At 40.8% G+C, this 19205-nt stretch overlaps 1 protein-coding gene across 1 annotated transcript; it reads left to right on the top strand.

Moving 5' to 3' along the window:
- The first annotated feature begins 1633 nt into the window (after positions 1-1633).
- LOC135495435 (retinoblastoma-like protein 1) lies at positions 1634-18521 on the top strand. Its single transcript, XM_064784062.1, has 21 exons — positions 1634-1803; positions 1986-2122; positions 2807-3007; positions 3472-3536; positions 5992-6117; positions 7139-7299; positions 8326-8390; positions 8628-8799; positions 8994-9163; positions 9409-9490; positions 9778-9921; positions 10341-10544; positions 10707-10935; positions 11351-11562; positions 11775-11939; positions 12255-12503; positions 12806-12908; positions 13026-13177; positions 13462-13524; positions 13870-14034; positions 14640-18521. The coding sequence occupies exons 1-21, from the start codon at positions 1666-1668 to the stop codon at positions 14826-14828; spliced, it is 3192 nt and encodes a 1063-aa protein (XP_064640132.1). The 5' UTR covers positions 1634-1665; the 3' UTR covers positions 14829-18521.
- Positions 18522-19205: the final 684 nt, after the last annotated feature.

Below are 19205 nucleotides of genomic sequence, written 5' to 3'. Positions count from 1 at the left end.
AAAAATCCTGTGTATTACTTAGACTCTAAATCAAATTTCTTACCCTGGTAAATTTTTCTCTGTCATCTTTCCGAATTCAGGATATTCCGAAAAAAAATTGAGAACGTCTCTCACCGTCATTCATCAGTGATGGAATAGCGGTGTAAAAGAAATGCAGGTCCCCTGCAATTGAAGTCCGGTCCTTTTGTTAAAGTGAATAGAGTGGCCGAGTTCCTATGTTGAAGATTATGTTGCTAACCCTAACCAAACCATTAACCACATTCATTGACAATACACAGCTATTGCATTGGGCCCTGCATTCCTAGGACGTCCATTCCTTTTACAGCGGGACGAATAGTTGGTTGTGACAATGTCTTTCAAGACAGACCTAAGCCTTGCCCATTCAAAAAATTGACTGTGTTTGCTACGAATTGCGCTCGTTCTCTCCGAGCCCGCCCAGTTCTTCTCCATAAGTCAAAAATAGAGACACAGTCCTGTGGAAACAAGACATTTCCGGCCTAGACTCCTATGCTGCCCATTTCGTCATCCTGATCGTCCTCCGGGCGACAGCGCGAAGCCGGTCCACTGCGCCGGAGTGTAACAAACACCTGGAACATTTCTAACATTTCCTCCGCATTGCCCCCATTCCGAGTGCAGGGTCGGAGGATGTGGGGTTTAGGATGGGCTAAATCTGGAGTTCGCGCGTTGATGGCTTCAAGGTTCTCCACGTTTTGCTAACTTATAGTAAGACAGAATTTAAAAAAAGTACATGTAAGTTGTAATAATGACCGTCATGTGTTTAAGGATACGATGATCCACTGAGTGTGGCTTCTGCATTGGCTTTGTGAGTCCAGTCTGTAGACTAAGCCCTATGTAGTAAACCGTATAGACCAAAAAAGATGTTACATTGACTTAAACCTTATTTCTTGGAATCTGGACAACTGGCAGACAACTTGCCAAGGAACGTGATCGAGCAGTCCAACATAATTTTATTATGAAGTCTTAGAGATATGATTCTCGTCAATTAGCTTGAAATTCTTCCAGTGTGATGTTTCATTTGATAGAGCGACTGCAAAGCTATAGAATTGTTTGGATTTTAAAGGGGGACTATTGGCAGGAGCATCTAGGGGCTAGTTTGGGCCACCCTGCCCACGTCGTGTCAGATTTAGCACTAAATATACTCCTCGTACAAGCGTCAATCATTTCGACATTCTGTGAGAGGCGAGAGACCCCCATTGGTGACTTTGTGTAACTTTATCTTGCCTGCCTAGCTGCTGCCTATATTGTCCCTTTAACTTTGAAAGTATCCAGACCAATCGCCCATGACATTTGCTCCAGTGACCTAATTGGGGATTTAAATGACGTCACTTGCTATCCATCCGCAAGGGGCACCCGAAACTGGGTCAACATAGTTTCCAGTTAAATTGCCCCTTATTAAGTTTTATAGTCATTATTTAACATATCTGAGTTATTGATAAACTTTTAAAATCTACGATACGCATTTTCAGATAAACAAATGCATCTTTTAGGAAATGAGGGGAGTTCCTAATTGTCTTATTCCGCGTAATCAGTGGTCAGGTTTCCCGCCATCTCTCCACGCAAAATCTCCGCAGCGCCATCTACTGAAAAATCTATTGTTATTCGGACGCGAGAGCTCGACAACAGGAGCAGAACAGGGCTCTAAAAATGGGCCTTTCCGACGATGGGGATGAAAATATTGAACAAAGATTTGAAGAATTATGCCTTGACTTGAACATGGACAAGTCTGCCAAGGATGAGGCTTGGCAGGCGTTCGAGAGAATCAGTACGAACTACACTTTGGAGGTAGGCTTTCCGAAAATTTCGCGTTATCTGTTTTTCATGGCTGCCATTTTTTGCAAATCGCCGGTTTTCGATTTTGTAAACGTCGCCGATCTGGTTGAAATAAGTCTGCAATAAATTCGTGCATGGTGTCAAATGAAAGATTATGCTCATAGCTAACAGCGTATCGTATTTTTATTTTCTAGGGCGACGGTATTCACTGGCTGGCATGCGCTCTTTATGTGGCTTGCAGAAAAACGGTCAATCCCACTGTGAGTGGAGCAGGGGTGATAGAAGGCAACTGTGTTTCCCTTACACGATTGCTGAGGTCAGCCAAACTGAGGTGGGTATTTTGCAACTGGATTTTATTGATCATCCCACTGTCGTATTGATCAACACCACTCCATTAACACGTTTTAACGCCAGCGCGCAGCCAGGTGGTAGAAAGTTCAGCATTGCCTTGGAAGGGATTCGAACCCACAACCTTTCGGTCAGAACTCCTGCTTTCTGACCACTACACCACCGTGCTACCCTGGTAGACTTAGGCAGTGGCGTTGTTTTGATACCACGAGGCGCAAAATACTGTACTGCATCTTGCGCGTGGCTTCTGCTCGTTTCAGTGGGGCCTCATGCTCATGGTGATACTACTAGTGCTTTTTAGAACCAGGGAGTCAGGAGTTGCATCTGGTCTTCACAGTCACACAAACACCACTAACACTACAGTGTACACATCTTTAAAAATGTTGGCTCTCAGTTTTCATTCATACTCGAGTTTCAAGAATTTAGTAACCGTTCAGAATGTTTTAAAGACCTACCATGAATGCCTTGGTCAGTGGGATTCACAGTTCTCGGCAAACTATGGCTTGCCTTCACCGGGGGTCACCCTTACCCACAAAGTCATCATTTTCAGTTGAATTTGATTCACTTCTCAGTATTCGTTGGACGAAAAAGACCTCAATCATTTTACTAATAATTTTAGGGTATGACAAAACTCAAACTACAAGTTTCAATTCATTCTTTGTTTCAGTTTGATCCAGTTCTTCAGTAAAATGAAGAAGTGGTCCGACATGGCCAACCTGCCCCAAACCTTCCGAGATAAGGTGGACCGCCTTGAAAGGAACTTTGCAGTATCAACAGTCATCTTCAAGAAGTTTGAACCAATTTTCATTGACATGTTCAAAGATCCAGCAGATGACCCCCCAAAACAGGCCAGAAGTAGAAAACAAAGGTAAAGATAGATCAGTTGGACAAACTTGTAAACTAAAGTCTTAAGTGTAGGCTTTGCAAAATCAGGAAGTGGTTGTCTTTCTGACATGTCTGACTCTGATTATGAAGCATTTTTTTCATTACAAAACTGTGACAATGACATGTGTGAGATTGCCAATTGACAGATTAAATCTGGAGACTGGGAATCGAACCTGTATCTGTGTCCCTGCTCTTGACTGGCTGAAATTTAAAAAACCCGGCCCTTAATGAACACAAAGGGTCCTAGAAGACATTGAGATTGATGAAAGTGTCTTGTAAGACAAGTGTTTAATAGGATACTTTTAGCCATATTAATTTGGCTTTTGTTTGTTACCGCCAATCAGCACTTCCAGGTTAGTTTTAAATGTCTGTGCATCGCTGAGTGATCAACTGATTTTAAATGTTAACTTACCTGTCTCTAATAAGCATCCTGTGGCAATTTTTCAGGAGACTGCCGTGTGTCGTATCAGATGTTTTCACATTCTGTTGGACTATGTTTGTCCAAGTAAAAGGTAAGACCATAACATGTTTTTTAAATTATGTAAAAGAATATTGTCCTGGCAAGCACAGAATATCAAGTTTTCTAAAGTTATTTCCAATTGAAAGAGTTTCAATTTTCTGAAATACGAGATGCCTGTCAGCTCTTGTGGCAGCCTACATGGTACCTGATTTTAAAGGACAGTTAACTGTTCCTTAGGGCTGAAATGGGTGGCACAATTTGACTATGCTGTCAAAGACACCTCTCTGTTGGGCACAAGACTTGTCTACTCTAGGGACAACACTTGTCTGTCCCAAGGCAGTCCTGAAAAGAGAAGTTGTGTAAAACCGTACATTTGTCCTTGTTCCTGGTCTGGCCTTCTGATGACGAACTCAGTTTTGCCTGAGTTTTGAGATCATCTTGGTCTTTAAAACAAAATTTCTAAGTTATTTTTAACCAGAGTGCAGAGCTCTATTTGTTATCTCACCTGATGACAACCAACGAATTGTACCCTGTATAGCCCAATTACACAAAGAGAAACAACAATGTTCCCCTGAAAAGTTGCGTCACACCTCGTGTATCTGTTGATCGTTGGTCTATTTTCTAAATACAGCTAAAACTGTCCTATGCGCTATTTTTGCTCTGGCCCTTTGTGCCTAACCGGATTCAAAATTGGCGCTTTTAAATTTTGTCTCCTCCCTTGGCAACATGACAATAGACAATGCATCCGGGTAGACAGTGATATTTTTGCACCCTCTTGTTTAAAGTGTCTGGCACGAAAATAGCCCAGTTTTTGGGGTGCAGATTCCATGGTAACTGGGTTCATTTAACCTTGGTACTATGATGAGTTTGGAATGTACTCTTATCTGGAGGATTGAGTTTATAGCAGCTCATCCTCATCTGCAGTGAAAATGAAATGCACTGCAAACTTAGGGAAATTTCGTGTACTCTTGAATGATTATAAATATAAATAAACAAACATTCAAATCTCTGTGGGACATGTCTGAGTCCAGGTGTCATACTTCGTTTCTGCTACCAAAATAACATGCCTATGTGGTTTTGTTAGAAGATGACCCCAAATCATTTATCTGTCAGTATAAAATAAAAGGTGTTGGATTGGTATTTGTATACAGAAAAAGACTGAACTTGATCAAAATACATCAGTTGTACGTCCAGTTACACCTGGTAATTGGTGTGTGAGTGTTATATGTCCCCAACTGAATTGCTCAGCCATTCGAGATACAAAGTGTGATAATGTTTTTCTCAGAAACAAGAAATAAGTGGCCAAAATTACATCTACATGTAGGTCACTAACTGTAAGAGTATGGCCAATCCAATCGACTCAAATGATCATAAGTGCGGGGAAGGCATTGTTGCTTGCCGGGAACCTCAACCTGTGCCGCAACAACACTTGACAAGTGCGTGTCCAGGCCTGCCTGGTTGTTGGTGCTTGCCTGGTAAGGCTGGTTGTCCGATAGCACTCGAGCTCTTCATCTAGAGCCAGTTAATACAGTCATCTCTTTGATTTGTCGATGGATTGCAGGTAATTGATTTGGATGTTGCCCAGATATAAGGAAGACATTTTGTGCTCTGGTTCTTAAAAATGTAATTTGCTGCATGGTCTTGAAGCGATGATGATGGAGGCACTTACTGTCTGCTCACCCTTAAATGTTGGCGTTCGTCAGAAATTCATAAGTGAGCTCACCTTATCCCTTGTGTATGTACACGTAATTATTTGATTTGAAAATGATACCCAAGGTCAGAAAGAGATTGTTCAATAAATCATCTGTTTACTTTCCTGTATCCATATTTACTGTGCAGTCAGACTCGGAATATGGTGGGACAAGTTCGATTTCCAAGCTTGCTGACATTGGATTGGTCTCGTCTCAAAAATCTGTTTGCAATTTTGCCAAAGTTCTTCATGCGTTTCAGCTTGGATTCACCTTTGCATTTTAAACTAAAGTCTCATATAGCCTTTGCTTGTAGAGAAAATTAATACCTGCATCACCTTTTTCGTCGAATTTTATTTCTGGTTCATGGTGCCTGGTATTGTGGTCCGTGAAAGCAGATCAGGGGGTTTGGTTAGGTTTCCTGGGGCCAGGCAAGCACTCTACAGTTATCGGTACATGTTCTTTGGTATGCTTGTACAATCTGACCTCATCGTGGTGCCTGATTGGGTGAGATAATGTGGGTTGTCCGGGCCTTGGCATCCATTAACCATCTCTTGAACTGAAAAATATCAGGCATTGCATGCACCTGTATTTCTCGAAAAAGTTTTGAATTTGAAAGAAATGTATATCTGGTTTTGCTGAAGTGTAAGGGACAGCTGGCTCTACAATGCAGGTTGCTTGGTTGGCGACTTGACCTAAAGCTATGTCGACCTCTGGCAATACTGTTCCTACAGGCCTGCTTGATTTGCGATGCTGCTACTATTAAGTTCAACGCTGATTGTTATGTTCCCTACATGTGTGTGCATTTTTTACTCCCAGGTAACTTTCCGGCGATCAGCGACGATTTGGTCAATTCCTATCATCTGCTTCTCTGCTGCATCGACTGGTTCTATTCCAACGCCATCTTAACCAATCGCAAGGATATCATCAATCGATCGTACCCAGGTAAGATGAGAAACTTTTTGTTAAAGGGACTTTATAGGCAGCTGCTTGGTAGGCAACATGAAGTTTATACACAAAGTCCCAGATAGCAGGTCTCTCCCATTTCACAAGCCGCCAAATTTTCACTTTTTCCAAAGTCTGGAGGAGTTTATTTTTAGTTGCTATCTACATAAACACCTAAACCTTTCCCATGCACAGTAGAAAGTATGACAAGTTCATTTAATCAGTTCCCTTTTGAGTCGGGAACTGTTTGTTTTTCTATAAAACATGCTCTTCAGCCCCGAGGGTTAAGTCTGGCGTGTTTTGTTTTCCTTGCTGTTATCATGTTACTTTCATTTGCTATTCAATTTCAATATGTTGCAAAAAATGAAATCTATTTTATCCTGTTTGTCTCTCTCGAAATTCAATGCTTTGTGACGGAAAAAATTTCATTCTATTTCTAATCTGATAATTTTTTATTCAAATTCAATACTGCAATTGAGACTGTGCGTTTTCAACTTTCAATTGAAATGTTTTTATATAAAATGTTTTTGTATAAAATGTTTATTTGTCTGGGCTCCTATTGATTTTAAAAAAAAGAATATTTCATGTACATTACAGGGTTGGATGATAAAAATGATTTATTTTTTTGGTGGAAAAGCCAGAAATTCAGACGACCAGTCATTGTAATCTAGGGTTGAATGATAAAAATGATTTATTTTTTTGGTAGAAAAGCCTGAAATTCAGACGACCAGTCATTGTAATCTAGGGTTGGATGATAAAAATGATTTTTATTTTTTGGAAAAGCCAGAAATTCAGACGACCAGTCATATGTAATCTAGGGTTGGATGATAAAAATGATTTATTTTTTTGGTGGAAAAGCCTGAAATTCAGACGACCAGTCATTGTACTCTAGAGTTGGATGATAAAAATGATTTTTTTTTTTTTGGTGGAAAAGCCTGAAATTCAGACGACCAATCATTGTAATCTAAGTAAAAATGGCCTTTTGCCTGGTGTTTTATACCCTCTCTGGCATTATTTCCAGGTATCCCGGAAGGCTTCTTCAACAAGGAGAACAAACCAATCTTGGAACCTCCGTGTAACATCGACCTGATGTGTGACCGCCATGAGGGACTCGTTCTTGAGGCGAAACAAATCAAAGAGCACTGGTGGAAGCCGTACGTCAAGAAATTATTTGAACGAAAGGTAGAGTTCTTGTTATTTTCCTCTTGATTTACAACTAATGAGAAGTTTAATGTTGCACTCTATTGCAGCAGAGCTGTTTGCTCAAATTTTGGGCAGAATTGTTATTTTGAGTGCTTATCAAGATACACCATTCTCATCCTTGATGCATCTGAAAATTGCGTGGTATGCCAAAGTGGTCAACTTTCCATTCTTTGCAGTGAAGCTTCAGTGTAATTTGTCATCACATTTTACATATGAAAAACTTCCAGCCACACCAGCACAACAGTTTCTTTCATTGTAATATGTTTGAATAAAACTTGGCCCTGAGGCTGTGTTACTGTATTATCAGGTCCCAGTCAAATTATTGTCTGGAAGAATGCACTTTGAGTGCGAGTGAATTTAGGTCAGTCCAGGGCAGGAGCAGACGCTTCCTGAAATCAAGTGATTGTGTCTGAAAAATGTCAATCATTTCCTGGCTTTGCCGATCTAAATTGTCCTGCCATTCAGACATGTCAGTGTTCCTGGATCCAGGGACCGTCAGCATGAGGGTGAAAAATGGGCGGATGGCATTTTCTAGGAATTGCCAATAGCCTTTGTGTGCATTATCAATTGTGTACTCCCAGTGAGTTCTACACTGTGCAGGGTATGATTGTACCTTGGCTATAATTGTATCACATTACCTTACTTGCCAAGTGGTTGTTCTTGGAAGTGCCCAGGTAGCAAGTTTGCAATGTAACCTAACCAGTTACCCTGTTCCCAGAATTGAAGAGACTAACTGAGAGTGTTGCGAGGGTCTGCCTATTGTGTACCAAATATGCCACCATCAAAAAGCTGCTGATCTTTGTGAAATATTTTTGCAGGATCTGTTTCTTGGAAACTCTTAAGCAGTGTGTATCTTTTCCTGTTAGCAGATTTGGTAAACTTGCAATTTGAATTGGGAAAAGCTCAAAACTTTTAGCATCTCAAACAAAATGTTTTTGAACACGTCTTTATTTGTGCATTTTGTGTTGTGTTTGTGTATTCCTAAACATTCTGACTTGTTTTCAGATACTAAAGGGAAAGGCAGAAACCCTGAGTGGTGTACTGGAAGTTGGGAACTTTGAGGCCAGCAGGTAAGCCTCGTGTCAAAAACTGAGAAGTTAAGATCAATATAAGATCGCAGTGGTCAATATCTGACAGCGGAACATCATTTGTGACCTTTGGCAAGTCACTTTGTTTACTAATGACTCATCCTTCGAATGATTGTACATTGAAAACTGATCATCCTATTACCTGTAGCCAGTGCCTCAGTCCAAGGAGAGAAAACATGTTTAGCTTGTTTTTTGAAAACAAACATGATTTCATTTTAGCAAAGCCATCAATAGTGAGTATGAGGAATACGTCCTGAGCGTGGGGGACTTCGATGAGAGGATATTCCTGGGCGAAGATGCCAGCACAGAGATTGGTACTCCAGCTAAATCTCCCAGTACTGCCCTCGAGGGGCAGAACACAGAACAAAACATGCAGCAGTATCTGGACCAGGTGTGTATTGGTTCATTTAGGCATGGAACTTTCTCTTGGGCTCAAAGTTCTTTGGTTCTTGTGTCCAATATTCCAAAGTAATCTGTGGCGAGTTTCATATTTCTTTGACAAAATTAAGTATCACTGTGTGGTTTATCTGGTAGCAGTTAATTGCCAAAAAATATAAAACCTTTGAATTTTTTCAAATTTTCCAGACCAAGACCCTAGCACCATCCACACCACTCACAGGAAGGCGCTACCTCAAGGAAAAAGATCTGAGCATCACACCCGTATCCACGGCGACGCAGAGTGTCAGTCGATTGCAGACTCTCTTGTCGGGTCGCAAAACATCTCCCAGTGACACCTTGATCGAAATATTTGAAAAGTAAGTCTGTTGTTGGTAAAGACGGCAGTTGAGAATTGCATGTTTGTTCGTAAGCGGATGCCTGTTTCAACAGTCTCTTCCCTAAGGTTCTTTCTTACATGTATCTCTCGTCTCAAGAATGTTTCTGTAGGAGAACATAGTTGACCAGGCTAGTTAGAGAAGGTGCCAAAACGCTGGTTTACAAATGCGTTCATCTTTTGCTTCAAATGGAAGACATGCGATGAACCGTGTGTTATTTATTTCAGTGCATGTGCTGTCAATCCGATGGAGGGGATTGTCGAGAGAGTCAAGGAAATGGGAGAAATGTTCTGCAATGCATTTGAACAGGTAAGAATGTTTTGATTTCTGTGCGCATATCATCCTGCATTTAGTTTGTAGCCAAACCAATTATGATTTGCAGGTGTCAATGCAAATAAACTCAAATCCTCTCAGTTGCGTCGGAGGGTTATTGAACATAGGATGCCTGGCTCTGGTATCGTGAATTGTCTCTTTGGGATCACATGAACTTTGAGTCCAGACTTCTCATTAGTTGATTCTGTCAAAGATTAAGGTCTTGAGCCAATATGGAATTGCTTAAAGATTTGCTTGTGACGTTTGTGGTGTTTCCTTTCCAGCCTTCTGAGGGTCACCCCGGTTCACACATCGACTTTGCTAAGAAACGTCTGCAGCTTGGAGAGAGTCTCTACTATAAGATCCTCGAGAATATCATGGTGAAGGAGAAGGAAAGAGCCAAGGACAAAGACAAGTTAGATTTCTCGGTAAGAATATGAAAAATGAATTGGAAGTGACATACTGTGTTGACGCTGTTATAAGCTGCCTAAGGAACGTCTGTTACACATAAGGCTATTGCACGCTAATCAGGCCTGTTGTACAGGTGCCTCTCTTATACCAACTGTTGTTTCCAGGCATTTGGGATGTTGAGGCAACACAAATAGTATTGCCAGGTACAGTAGAACCTCTCTATTAAGGACACCCTCTGGACTGACAAGCACTGTCCTTTATAGAGAGGTGTCCTGATTAGAGAGGTCAAATTGGATGGAAATGACCAATTTGGGACCAAAACTAGTGTCCTTAATAGAGAGGGTGTCCTTAATAGAGAGGTGTCCGCTAAGGGAGGTGCTACTGTACATTTTGTTGTGTGGTGTTAAACGTAAATTTGTCTCCTTCCTCCTTCCAGAGTCTATTGGATAAAGACGTGTTCCACAAGTCACTGTTTGCTTGTTGTCTTGAGATTGTCATTTTCTCGTACAACTCCCAGAGGTCGTTCCCGTGGATTGTTGAAATCTTCGAACTGAATTCGTTTCACTTCTATAAAGTGATCGAACTAATAATTCGGGCGGAAGATGGTCTCTCAAGGGATGTTGTCAAACACCTAAACCATGTAAGTCAAGTTGAAGGTATATTTCTTAACCACTTGGTTGTAAGATGTTAATTTGCTCCGCAATTTATTGTTGTACAACTAATTAGGTGACTACAATTGGTAAACATTTTGATGAGAACAGTGGTGTCTAAATTTCTCTTTACATTTTTGCCTCTATTCTAGATCGAGGAAACTATTCTTGAAGGCCTTGCTTGGCGGTATGAATCTCCTCTCTGGGACACCATACAGTCACAAGGTGGCACTGTCCCAACGTGCGAAGATGTCACACCAAATAATCAAATCGACAAAGATGCCGGTCAGGCTGCTGGTCAGCAGACGATCATGGCATCACCACTACACCCTGCTTTGAGGCGGGTCGCTGGCGAGGGAAGGGCCACGCTGGTCAGAAAAGGTATGCTACTTGTGGTTTGAGGAATAAAATGCCAGGTGCCTCAAGTTCTCCAGCAAGATTCAGTGGCCCGAGTCCCTTTGCCAAGGCATGCTGAAAATCCTACTGTAGGTTAAACTTGTACAGCCCTTGACTGTTTCAGACAGAACTCCTCATATTCAGCAAAATCTTCCCATGTCATAACATGATCAAGTGGGCTGCCATTCTGGAAGGCGTAGTGATATACGTATGTTTATAGTACCACCTTCGAGTAAACAGTTCACAGTTAAATGGTATGATGATGCAAGGGCCAATGAACTTTCACCTGATGCAGCGTGTAGTTGATTGGCAGGCCTGCGATGCTGGACAGGCTGCTTGTTCTGTTTGCAAGCATTGCTACATCTATTTTTCAATAAAAAAAGGAATAAAATCTTTCCAGATCTCACCCTCTCACCTACTGCCGCTGACCGGTTCAGCTCGCCAACCCCAGGCACGATCAAGCGGCGTCTGTTCGGCCCGGCCACCACGACCACAGCTGGCTTGGAGACGCAGGTGTCATCTGGTGCCTCCACAACCATCATAACGAGCCCGCGCGTCGGGTCGCAGAATGTATTGACATTCCAACAGACAACATCCAAGGATGGCAAATCAGTAAGTTTATAATTTGTTATTTGCAATTTTTTAAGTCGCCATTCTCATTCTATCACGGAATTTTCAGAAAGACAGAATATCTTGCATTTTCCCTCTTGAATCAAGACGCCTTGCAATTTAGGACAGCACTTTTCAGTCCAGATAGTGTCCTTTATAACAATAGAGAGGTCCTTGTGTCAAGCTATATGAAAATTTTGTAACTTCTTTTTCAGATTCTAATTCCAGTACAGTTGTTGCCTCAGTCGCCTAGTGGTGGCATTAGAGTAACACCAGTCTCATCACCTCAGCCTCAGCAGCTTGCCAGGCAACAAAGCCAAGCATCCACAGTTAGTAATAAACCAAAGAAAACAGGCTCGCTGGCTCTGTTCTTCCGAAAGGTAAGTTTATTTTTAACAGAACGATATGATGGTGATGACATCGTCTGCTCAAAGGTGTATACCAAGGCGCACCATATTGCCTCTGTCACCATCAGTCATGGGCGGAGGCGAATGATCGGAAGCTATCTCTGCATAATTCAGAATCTTGTAGCAACATTTTCCTCAGGCGGTTATTGGACCTCCCTGAGGAAAGTTGGCTCTTTGGTGATTTACTGGTTGACTGTACCGTACCCATCTATATATTAACACAAATAGATGGGAACCAAGACAAGATTTATTCATGAATTGCTGTAATCTTCTCCGGTTTTTTTGCAGGTGTATCATCTGGCTAGCGTGCGATTACGTGATCTCTGTGAACATCTCGATATCAACAGCGAACTGCGCAGCAAAATTTGGACATGTTTCGAACACTGCCTCGTCCATGACATCGATATGATGATGGATCGTAATATTGACCAGCTGATTATGTGTGCCATATATGTTATGTCGAAGGTCACCGGGAATGACAAGCCGTTCCAGGAAATCATGAAGTGCTATAGGCTGCAGCCTCAGGCTCAAAGCCATGTGAGTCAATATTCCTCTCTTCTTCTGCATTCAGATGTTCACAATATGTTGGCTATCAGGTGGCTTGTGGGTCAGTAATTTAGAGAAGTGCTTCTCACCTTGCAGTTGCTCTCCTTCTCCTATCGCAATCTTTGCTAACCCAAGTGACTTTCTCCAGACTTCTTAAGAACTCTGGAGCTAGTTATGGAAAGAACTGATTCTTTGATACAAGATTCCAAATGTAAACAGATTGAGCCGCTACAAGTACATGTTCTCCCTATTCCTGCCGATCTGACGAGGTTCTAACTTAATTCTTATTACAGGTATATCGAAGTGTGCTGTTAACAAGTCGAAAGAGGCGAACCTCTGGTAGCACCAGTGGTTCGGCGTCGCCCGTCAGTGAGGACAAGGAAGAGAAAGAGAAGAGTAAGTAGTATTAATATCGAGTTCGAGAAGCTTATTACTTTGTCAACTATTTGCAAATAACGTATCATTTGACACATCCTTTCACCCTGTAAAATAATAACGTGTTTGATGTTTCAGAGCGAGCTGATCGATTAAGTACGATTCGGTCAACCAGCACACTGCCACTCCCACACTCGGGAAGTCAGCCTCCCACGCCTACGAAACTGAGCGGCACGGGCATGAGTTTTGAGTACGAGGATAGGGGTGATCTCATCAAGTTTTACAACACAGTAAGTTAGCTTTCTAATTGATTCTGAAGCGCACTATCACAGTGCTGCTTCACCAAATCTAACAAAAGGTACTTGAGTTGTAAGGAAAAATGGAAAAAGGACGTTGTGATGTCACAGAGTGTTGGAGATGTCACACATACGACGATAGAGTACGACTGTCATCACTTAGATCTCTGTTATCATTGATGTCACGGCCAATTAGAGTTTCCTATCCACAAACTTCATGAAAGCACTTTATTTGAGCTTTTCTCCCCGATTTGATTGTAATATTTTTCTCTTTGTAGGTATTTGTAAAGAAGATCAAAGGCTTTGCTCTGAAGTTCTCGGTTCAGAATCAAGATAAAGGGGTAAGTAACCATATTTAATCAGTCCCAAATATAAAATTTCTTGAGAATGTTATGAATCATATTGCACTAAACAAGAACTTGCTTTGATAGTATTTTTGACACATATGTGACCCGCCATGACAAAACAGGTCGCATGTCGCTCTGAGCTTGACAGGTTGAGACAGATTGGTTGTTCATTTCACCATTGTCTGCCTTTTGTAAAATCGGAGCATATCAATTTCTTCTTTTATGTCCTGGTGTCATTTTAGGCTCATCTTCTGGGCGACATGCGACTCATTTTGTCGTGGTGGGTCACATATAGTGTTCTCGAGCTAAAATCCTTATTGACCTTTCTTCTAATTTCAGGAATGCCCTATGTTGTCTCCCCTGCCGATGGTGCGGTCTCTGACCACGTCGCCAAGGAAGGTGTCGAGTAACCACAGCATATATATCTCGCCAATCAAAAACATCCACACACCCCTCACACCGACCAGTAAGATGCTTTACTGTTTTAATCGGAGCCCAGCTAAGGTATGTACGGCTCAGATTTGATATCAGTGACAAGACATGGTTGAATGAGTGTTCATGTAGTCAGGCCTTTCGATTACATCATCTTCACTCGCTATACGGTGTAGGAAATTTGGCATGTCCCCAAATTAGGCCCTGAAAAAATGTCCCCAAAATAGAAGAAAAAAATAAATAATTTTTTTTTTATAGGGGTAATTTGACCCCCTGAAGCGTTTTTTGACACCTTAAATGACCAAATCTCATCCTAAATGGCCTAATTTGATACTTTTCATCCTAAAATTATGAGTTTTCAGGTGCATGTGACAATGTCAGTCAATAAGGACGTCGATGTTCAGGCAAATTGGCACGACGAAATGTCCCCAAATTAAGCTAAAAAGAAAAAAAAACATGTCCCCAAAATAGGCTAAAAAAATACAGGGTGTAGAGGTCTCCATGTAATTGAAAGGCCTGGTAGTAAAGAAAAATCAAAGGTGTTAGCTCTGTGACACTGCAGCTCTTGCTGATGTCGTACAAGATGAAGTTACGTAAATTTCACGTTGGCTCCATCTGTCTTGTGACTGTATCTCTTGCTTAACTTGCAAATTCATTGAAGTGGCTCTCCATTCCAGGATTTGCGTGCAATAAACAACATGATCAAACTCGGTGAAAGGAAATCAACGGCTAAGCGTCTGCTCCGTGGCGATGACGAATCGGAGATGTCGGCAGCTAAACGTCTGCGGCCCGGTGAAAGTCCCGTGATACAGTGTAAATTAGTCACGCTTCAGAATGAACGACATGGCAGCAATGGACTCAACTGAGCTGTGATTAGGAGCTTTTGTGTGCGCTGATTATTTTTAAGAAATGATTGTGACAAAGCATGCATTTCAATGCTGTAAAATCTTTCAAAAAGCAAGTCGACAGATTTTCAAAGAGATAATCAGTGCACAGCATTATCTTAACTTTACATAATCCACTTTGGGAGTTGTATTATATACCCAATCCATTATAACATAGGTGATTTCAAGATACGGTTTATATTAGGATCGGGGAGAACTGTGATTCTTTAGTGTCTGTTCTTGAGTTCACCTGTTTTTTCTGTGAAGTTGAATCTCATCGTGGAAGCATGGTAAGATTTGTGACCACATTGCGCCAGTTTAAAAAATTTTCCATGCGTTTGTATTTTGATATTACTGTAGGATGTGGTTGTGATGGGCTGGTTCCACTACTATCTTTGAGACAAAAATTAGTTCCAGTGTTTGCTTGTTAAGTGTTTCACTTCAGAGCTGGTTTACAACTTAAATTGGAATTATTTGGGTATTTACAATCTGTGTTTTTTGGCTTACAATGCTTAGAGATAGAAAAAACAGAGACCCTTAACGAATGAAATTCTAAAACCAGGCCAGTGTTTGTTTGCGAATCTATTTGCTGTCATACTTGGCATCTACATGTAAAGCAAACACTGCTCCTATCCGTAGTCTGTTTCAGATTTGGTACCAATTATACGAAACGTCTGAATAGACTGGAGTCGTTGCATTTGTTTATTTAAACCCACTCAGTTTTGGAACTTGCCCAGGCATTGTAAGTGATCTCATAGGTTGAAATAGTTATGCTTGTTACAAAAATTGAAGAGATGACCTCCACTGTCTAGCATCTTTTTAGGAGGTCACTCAGGTCCTGCATTGTTGGAAAAATTTTCCAAAAATTAACAAATTTGGTGCCTCTTATGAACCTTGATTTGTTTGTGGAGCTGAACGTTGTCAATGTTTCTAACTTTCAACTGGCGGTGGGCGGAATATCTCGTTCGCTGTCGAAATTTAAGGTTGGCATTTGACAGTGCGTCCACAAAAATACAACTCTCGCAAACATTTCATAGTTTTCACTTTTTGATCAATTTCACCCCAAATGTAATTTCTGCATGTTCTTAAGTGATTCTGTGGTGTTTTCTTCTTGTGAGTTTTGTAATAGGATTTTAAATAAGAGATTAGTTCTAAAGATTTTACTTACAATACATGATGTAAATGGAAGGTTGTAAATAGACAGAGTAGAATATACTTTTTATTACAGAAATATTTCACATTCAGATGATCAGTAAAATATACGAGCACTTGAAATTTCATTAAATTTTGAATAAATTTTCGTTGAGCTCAGATAGACTTTTGAAATTGGAAGTCTGGGAGTTGGCGTATTCAGGTTACAAAAAGATGCATTAGTTTTAGTTTTGAAGAAATTCTGTCCCATTGTGTCAGTTTTAAAGAGCAGAATAATTTGAAAGCTCCTGGGTGCTTTTTTTAGGGCGGGCAACAGAAATGTGCGTTCCAGATATATGTGTTCTCAGATATTCATCTTTTAGGATGTAGACAACATTCATTGGCCACTCCAATGTCGGAGAGTTTCTTCAAATAGCAACAATAATTACAATTCTAGTAGTCTACACAAAATTGCATTTTTGAAATTTGATATGGGTAGGCTGCCTGCGATAGACATAATATGAATTTGTTCTCGTATCCTGAATATAAGTATAACTCTGGATTGTTTTTACATAGCAGTATATATAGGAGATTATGTATAACACAATTCTACTTGGGTATAAACAGCTTTAGTTTAGTTTTCGGAATATTACTATTATACGGCTGTATGTGCCCAGTTTACTTGATTCTGTGTATTTAGTGGTCTGAATTTGTCTGCCAATAAAAAAAGGCGCTGCAGAAATGAAAAAACATTCTCAACAGTAAGTGTTGATGGTAATTTCTTGCATTTAGATTCCAGTAGCCATGATGATACATGCCTTTTATGAAGAAATGGGTGGGGTGGGTTGTGGCGACAAATGGCAGCAAATTTGACGTTGATGATTACTTATAACCGGGTTGGAAATGTAGACAGACTCTGTTTTTATTTGGTACTTTTAGTTGGTAATGGTCAGGTTGTTGTCAGGTTGTTAGGTTGATACCTGGTATGATTTCAAGCAGAGCATTTTCATTCGAGTTCGCCAGAAACTGTTGCAGGCTCGCATGCCAAAATCGGTAAAAAATTGGTATAAAATCCTAAAAAACACTGTGAGACGGGTTCAGCACTTGCGTTCAGCACTTGCAAGTTAACAATCAAGGGTGAGATAGATCTCTGTCATTTCTGCAATGTGCAACAGACATGACATCAAATTTGTTTGACATAATTTTTGCCGTCGTGACATACTTCCTGAGTTATTTTTACCCGAGTCTGGACCACTGTTGTGATCACCAATATGGCCTCTCCATTCAGCCTGTGACTGCATCAGTTTCTAGCCAGCTTACAGTGAAATGAAATAGTGACCATGTTTCTTATGTATAAATTGTACATTGGATTTTTAGCGTAATGCTGTTTTGTTGTTTATAAGTAAATCAGATGATGTCAAGTAGTCCTTGTACACCTGGTGCCCATTCTTACAACAAGTTCATGGACCTAACATCAGGCTTTGAAGCCGAGAGGCAAAGCGAGACATGGTCAGTGTTTGGCAAATCTCGGTCAACTTTCTGTGCCACCTCCTCAAAGACTATGCCTGTTTTATTTTAACTTGTCTCGTCGGGACGTTGTTAAAGTTCCTATTTGTGAGTTGTGTTTTATCAAGAAGATCAGCCAAAAGACATTCTACACCAATTAATTTGGCAATGAAATGGTCCTGCTGTGGCACAGTAGAGCGAACTTGTTCATATTTATTTGATTTGTAAAAACTGTGGCATCTGGTGTGTTAGGATTATCTTAATTTTGTGATTTTGATGCCTCTTTGCATTTCTCCTGATTGGTTTAGTGTTAAACCCTTTTATGTCAATTGTTTTATCTTGCAGTGTGTGGCATTATGGTCATGTGTGAGAAAATCGGGTCTCAAATCACTGTTCAGTTTTCTCTCTTGGCTGTACTATCTCATGAAAATCTCCTGCCCAATGGGTCTTCTCACTTTTCATATAAAGAGAAGCAAGTTCTTATACAGCAGTTTATAATGTACAACATTCGCAAATTGCTTTACATTTGTTCCCCTGCCTAAACAAAAAAAAACTTTCTTGAAGAAGCCACGGAGCACACATACTGTGCTGTGTTTGGCCAATTATGGCCAGGTTGAGAGTATAGAGTGGCAGGGCCTAGAATCCACGACCTTCTGGAGTGACCCTGGTTGGGCCTCGAATCCACGACCTTCTGATCGCAAGTTTGCTCACATACTTTTCGTCTCCATCTGTTGGCACCAATTTTGGTTGTTCTGTATTCGATGGTTCCGCAAAAGAAAACTATTCATACCAGGGGTTCTAAAGGTTGGTTGGTGAACTTGTTTGGTAAACTTTGTATAAAGATGTTACTAAGTACATGTGTACTCTGTATTTGTCCTTGGAAATGACTTTGTACAAAGAATAGTTGGATTCTTGTTATATTTTTTCGTGTAATCATGGTAATGGTTATGCTGTAACCAAACTTGAAGGTGACTTTCTGAGGTCACTGCCCCACTGTCTTATCCTCTGTACTGTTGAAGATATCAATAAAGATCACAATACTATAATGAATTATGACTCGAGCTTATTCAGAAGATATGAAACCTTGCAGCTGGTACTCGTTAGAGCAAATGCAAATCCCTAGCTGGCTGGAGTCCTGGTACTGCAAAATAACCAATCAGTGCCGAATTGTGATTGGCGAGGACAACTGACATCACCGGGCTGGGGGGCAGCATTTCATTTTCCTGCCTGTTGCCATCAAAGGCATCAGTGTCGGCTACAGACTGACTCGGAGGCAGCAAATATTCATGAAGAAGAGCCAGACACGGACAGAGTCACAACCAGAGCATATTCAATTCGGATCATGCAGTATTCTTTCAAACTGTTTTACGAGGACAGTTTTGAGAACAAGGTGTCCATAAAAAAGATAAACTGGAGTGGACATCTGGGTCATGGGTATTTCTTATCCACTTTTACATAAACAATGAAATCTCTCTTCAAGACAAAGGCAGTATTAAAGTATAGTACTACTGAGAAGGAATGTGTTGAGAACGTTTAGCTGTGATATTGTACCGAGGACAATTTTTGATCAGATGGGCAAAGTCACAATTGGGTCATATTGCACAATGCTAGACCACAGACAGTCCTCGAAGTCAATATACACAGACCAAGTCACAACCAGGCCACTTTCAGCATGCTCTATTCGTTCATGCTTGTCCGTGCCAATTCGTAACTTTGATGGAG

Source organism: Lineus longissimus, chromosome 11, assembly GCF_910592395.1.
Source record: "Lineus longissimus chromosome 11, tnLinLong1.2, whole genome shotgun sequence".
Lineage (NCBI taxonomy): Eukaryota > Metazoa > Nemertea > Pilidiophora > Heteronemertea > Lineidae > Lineus > Lineus longissimus.
The sequence above is the reverse complement of the archived record's forward strand: the minus strand, read 5'-3'. Positions and strand labels throughout refer to the sequence as shown.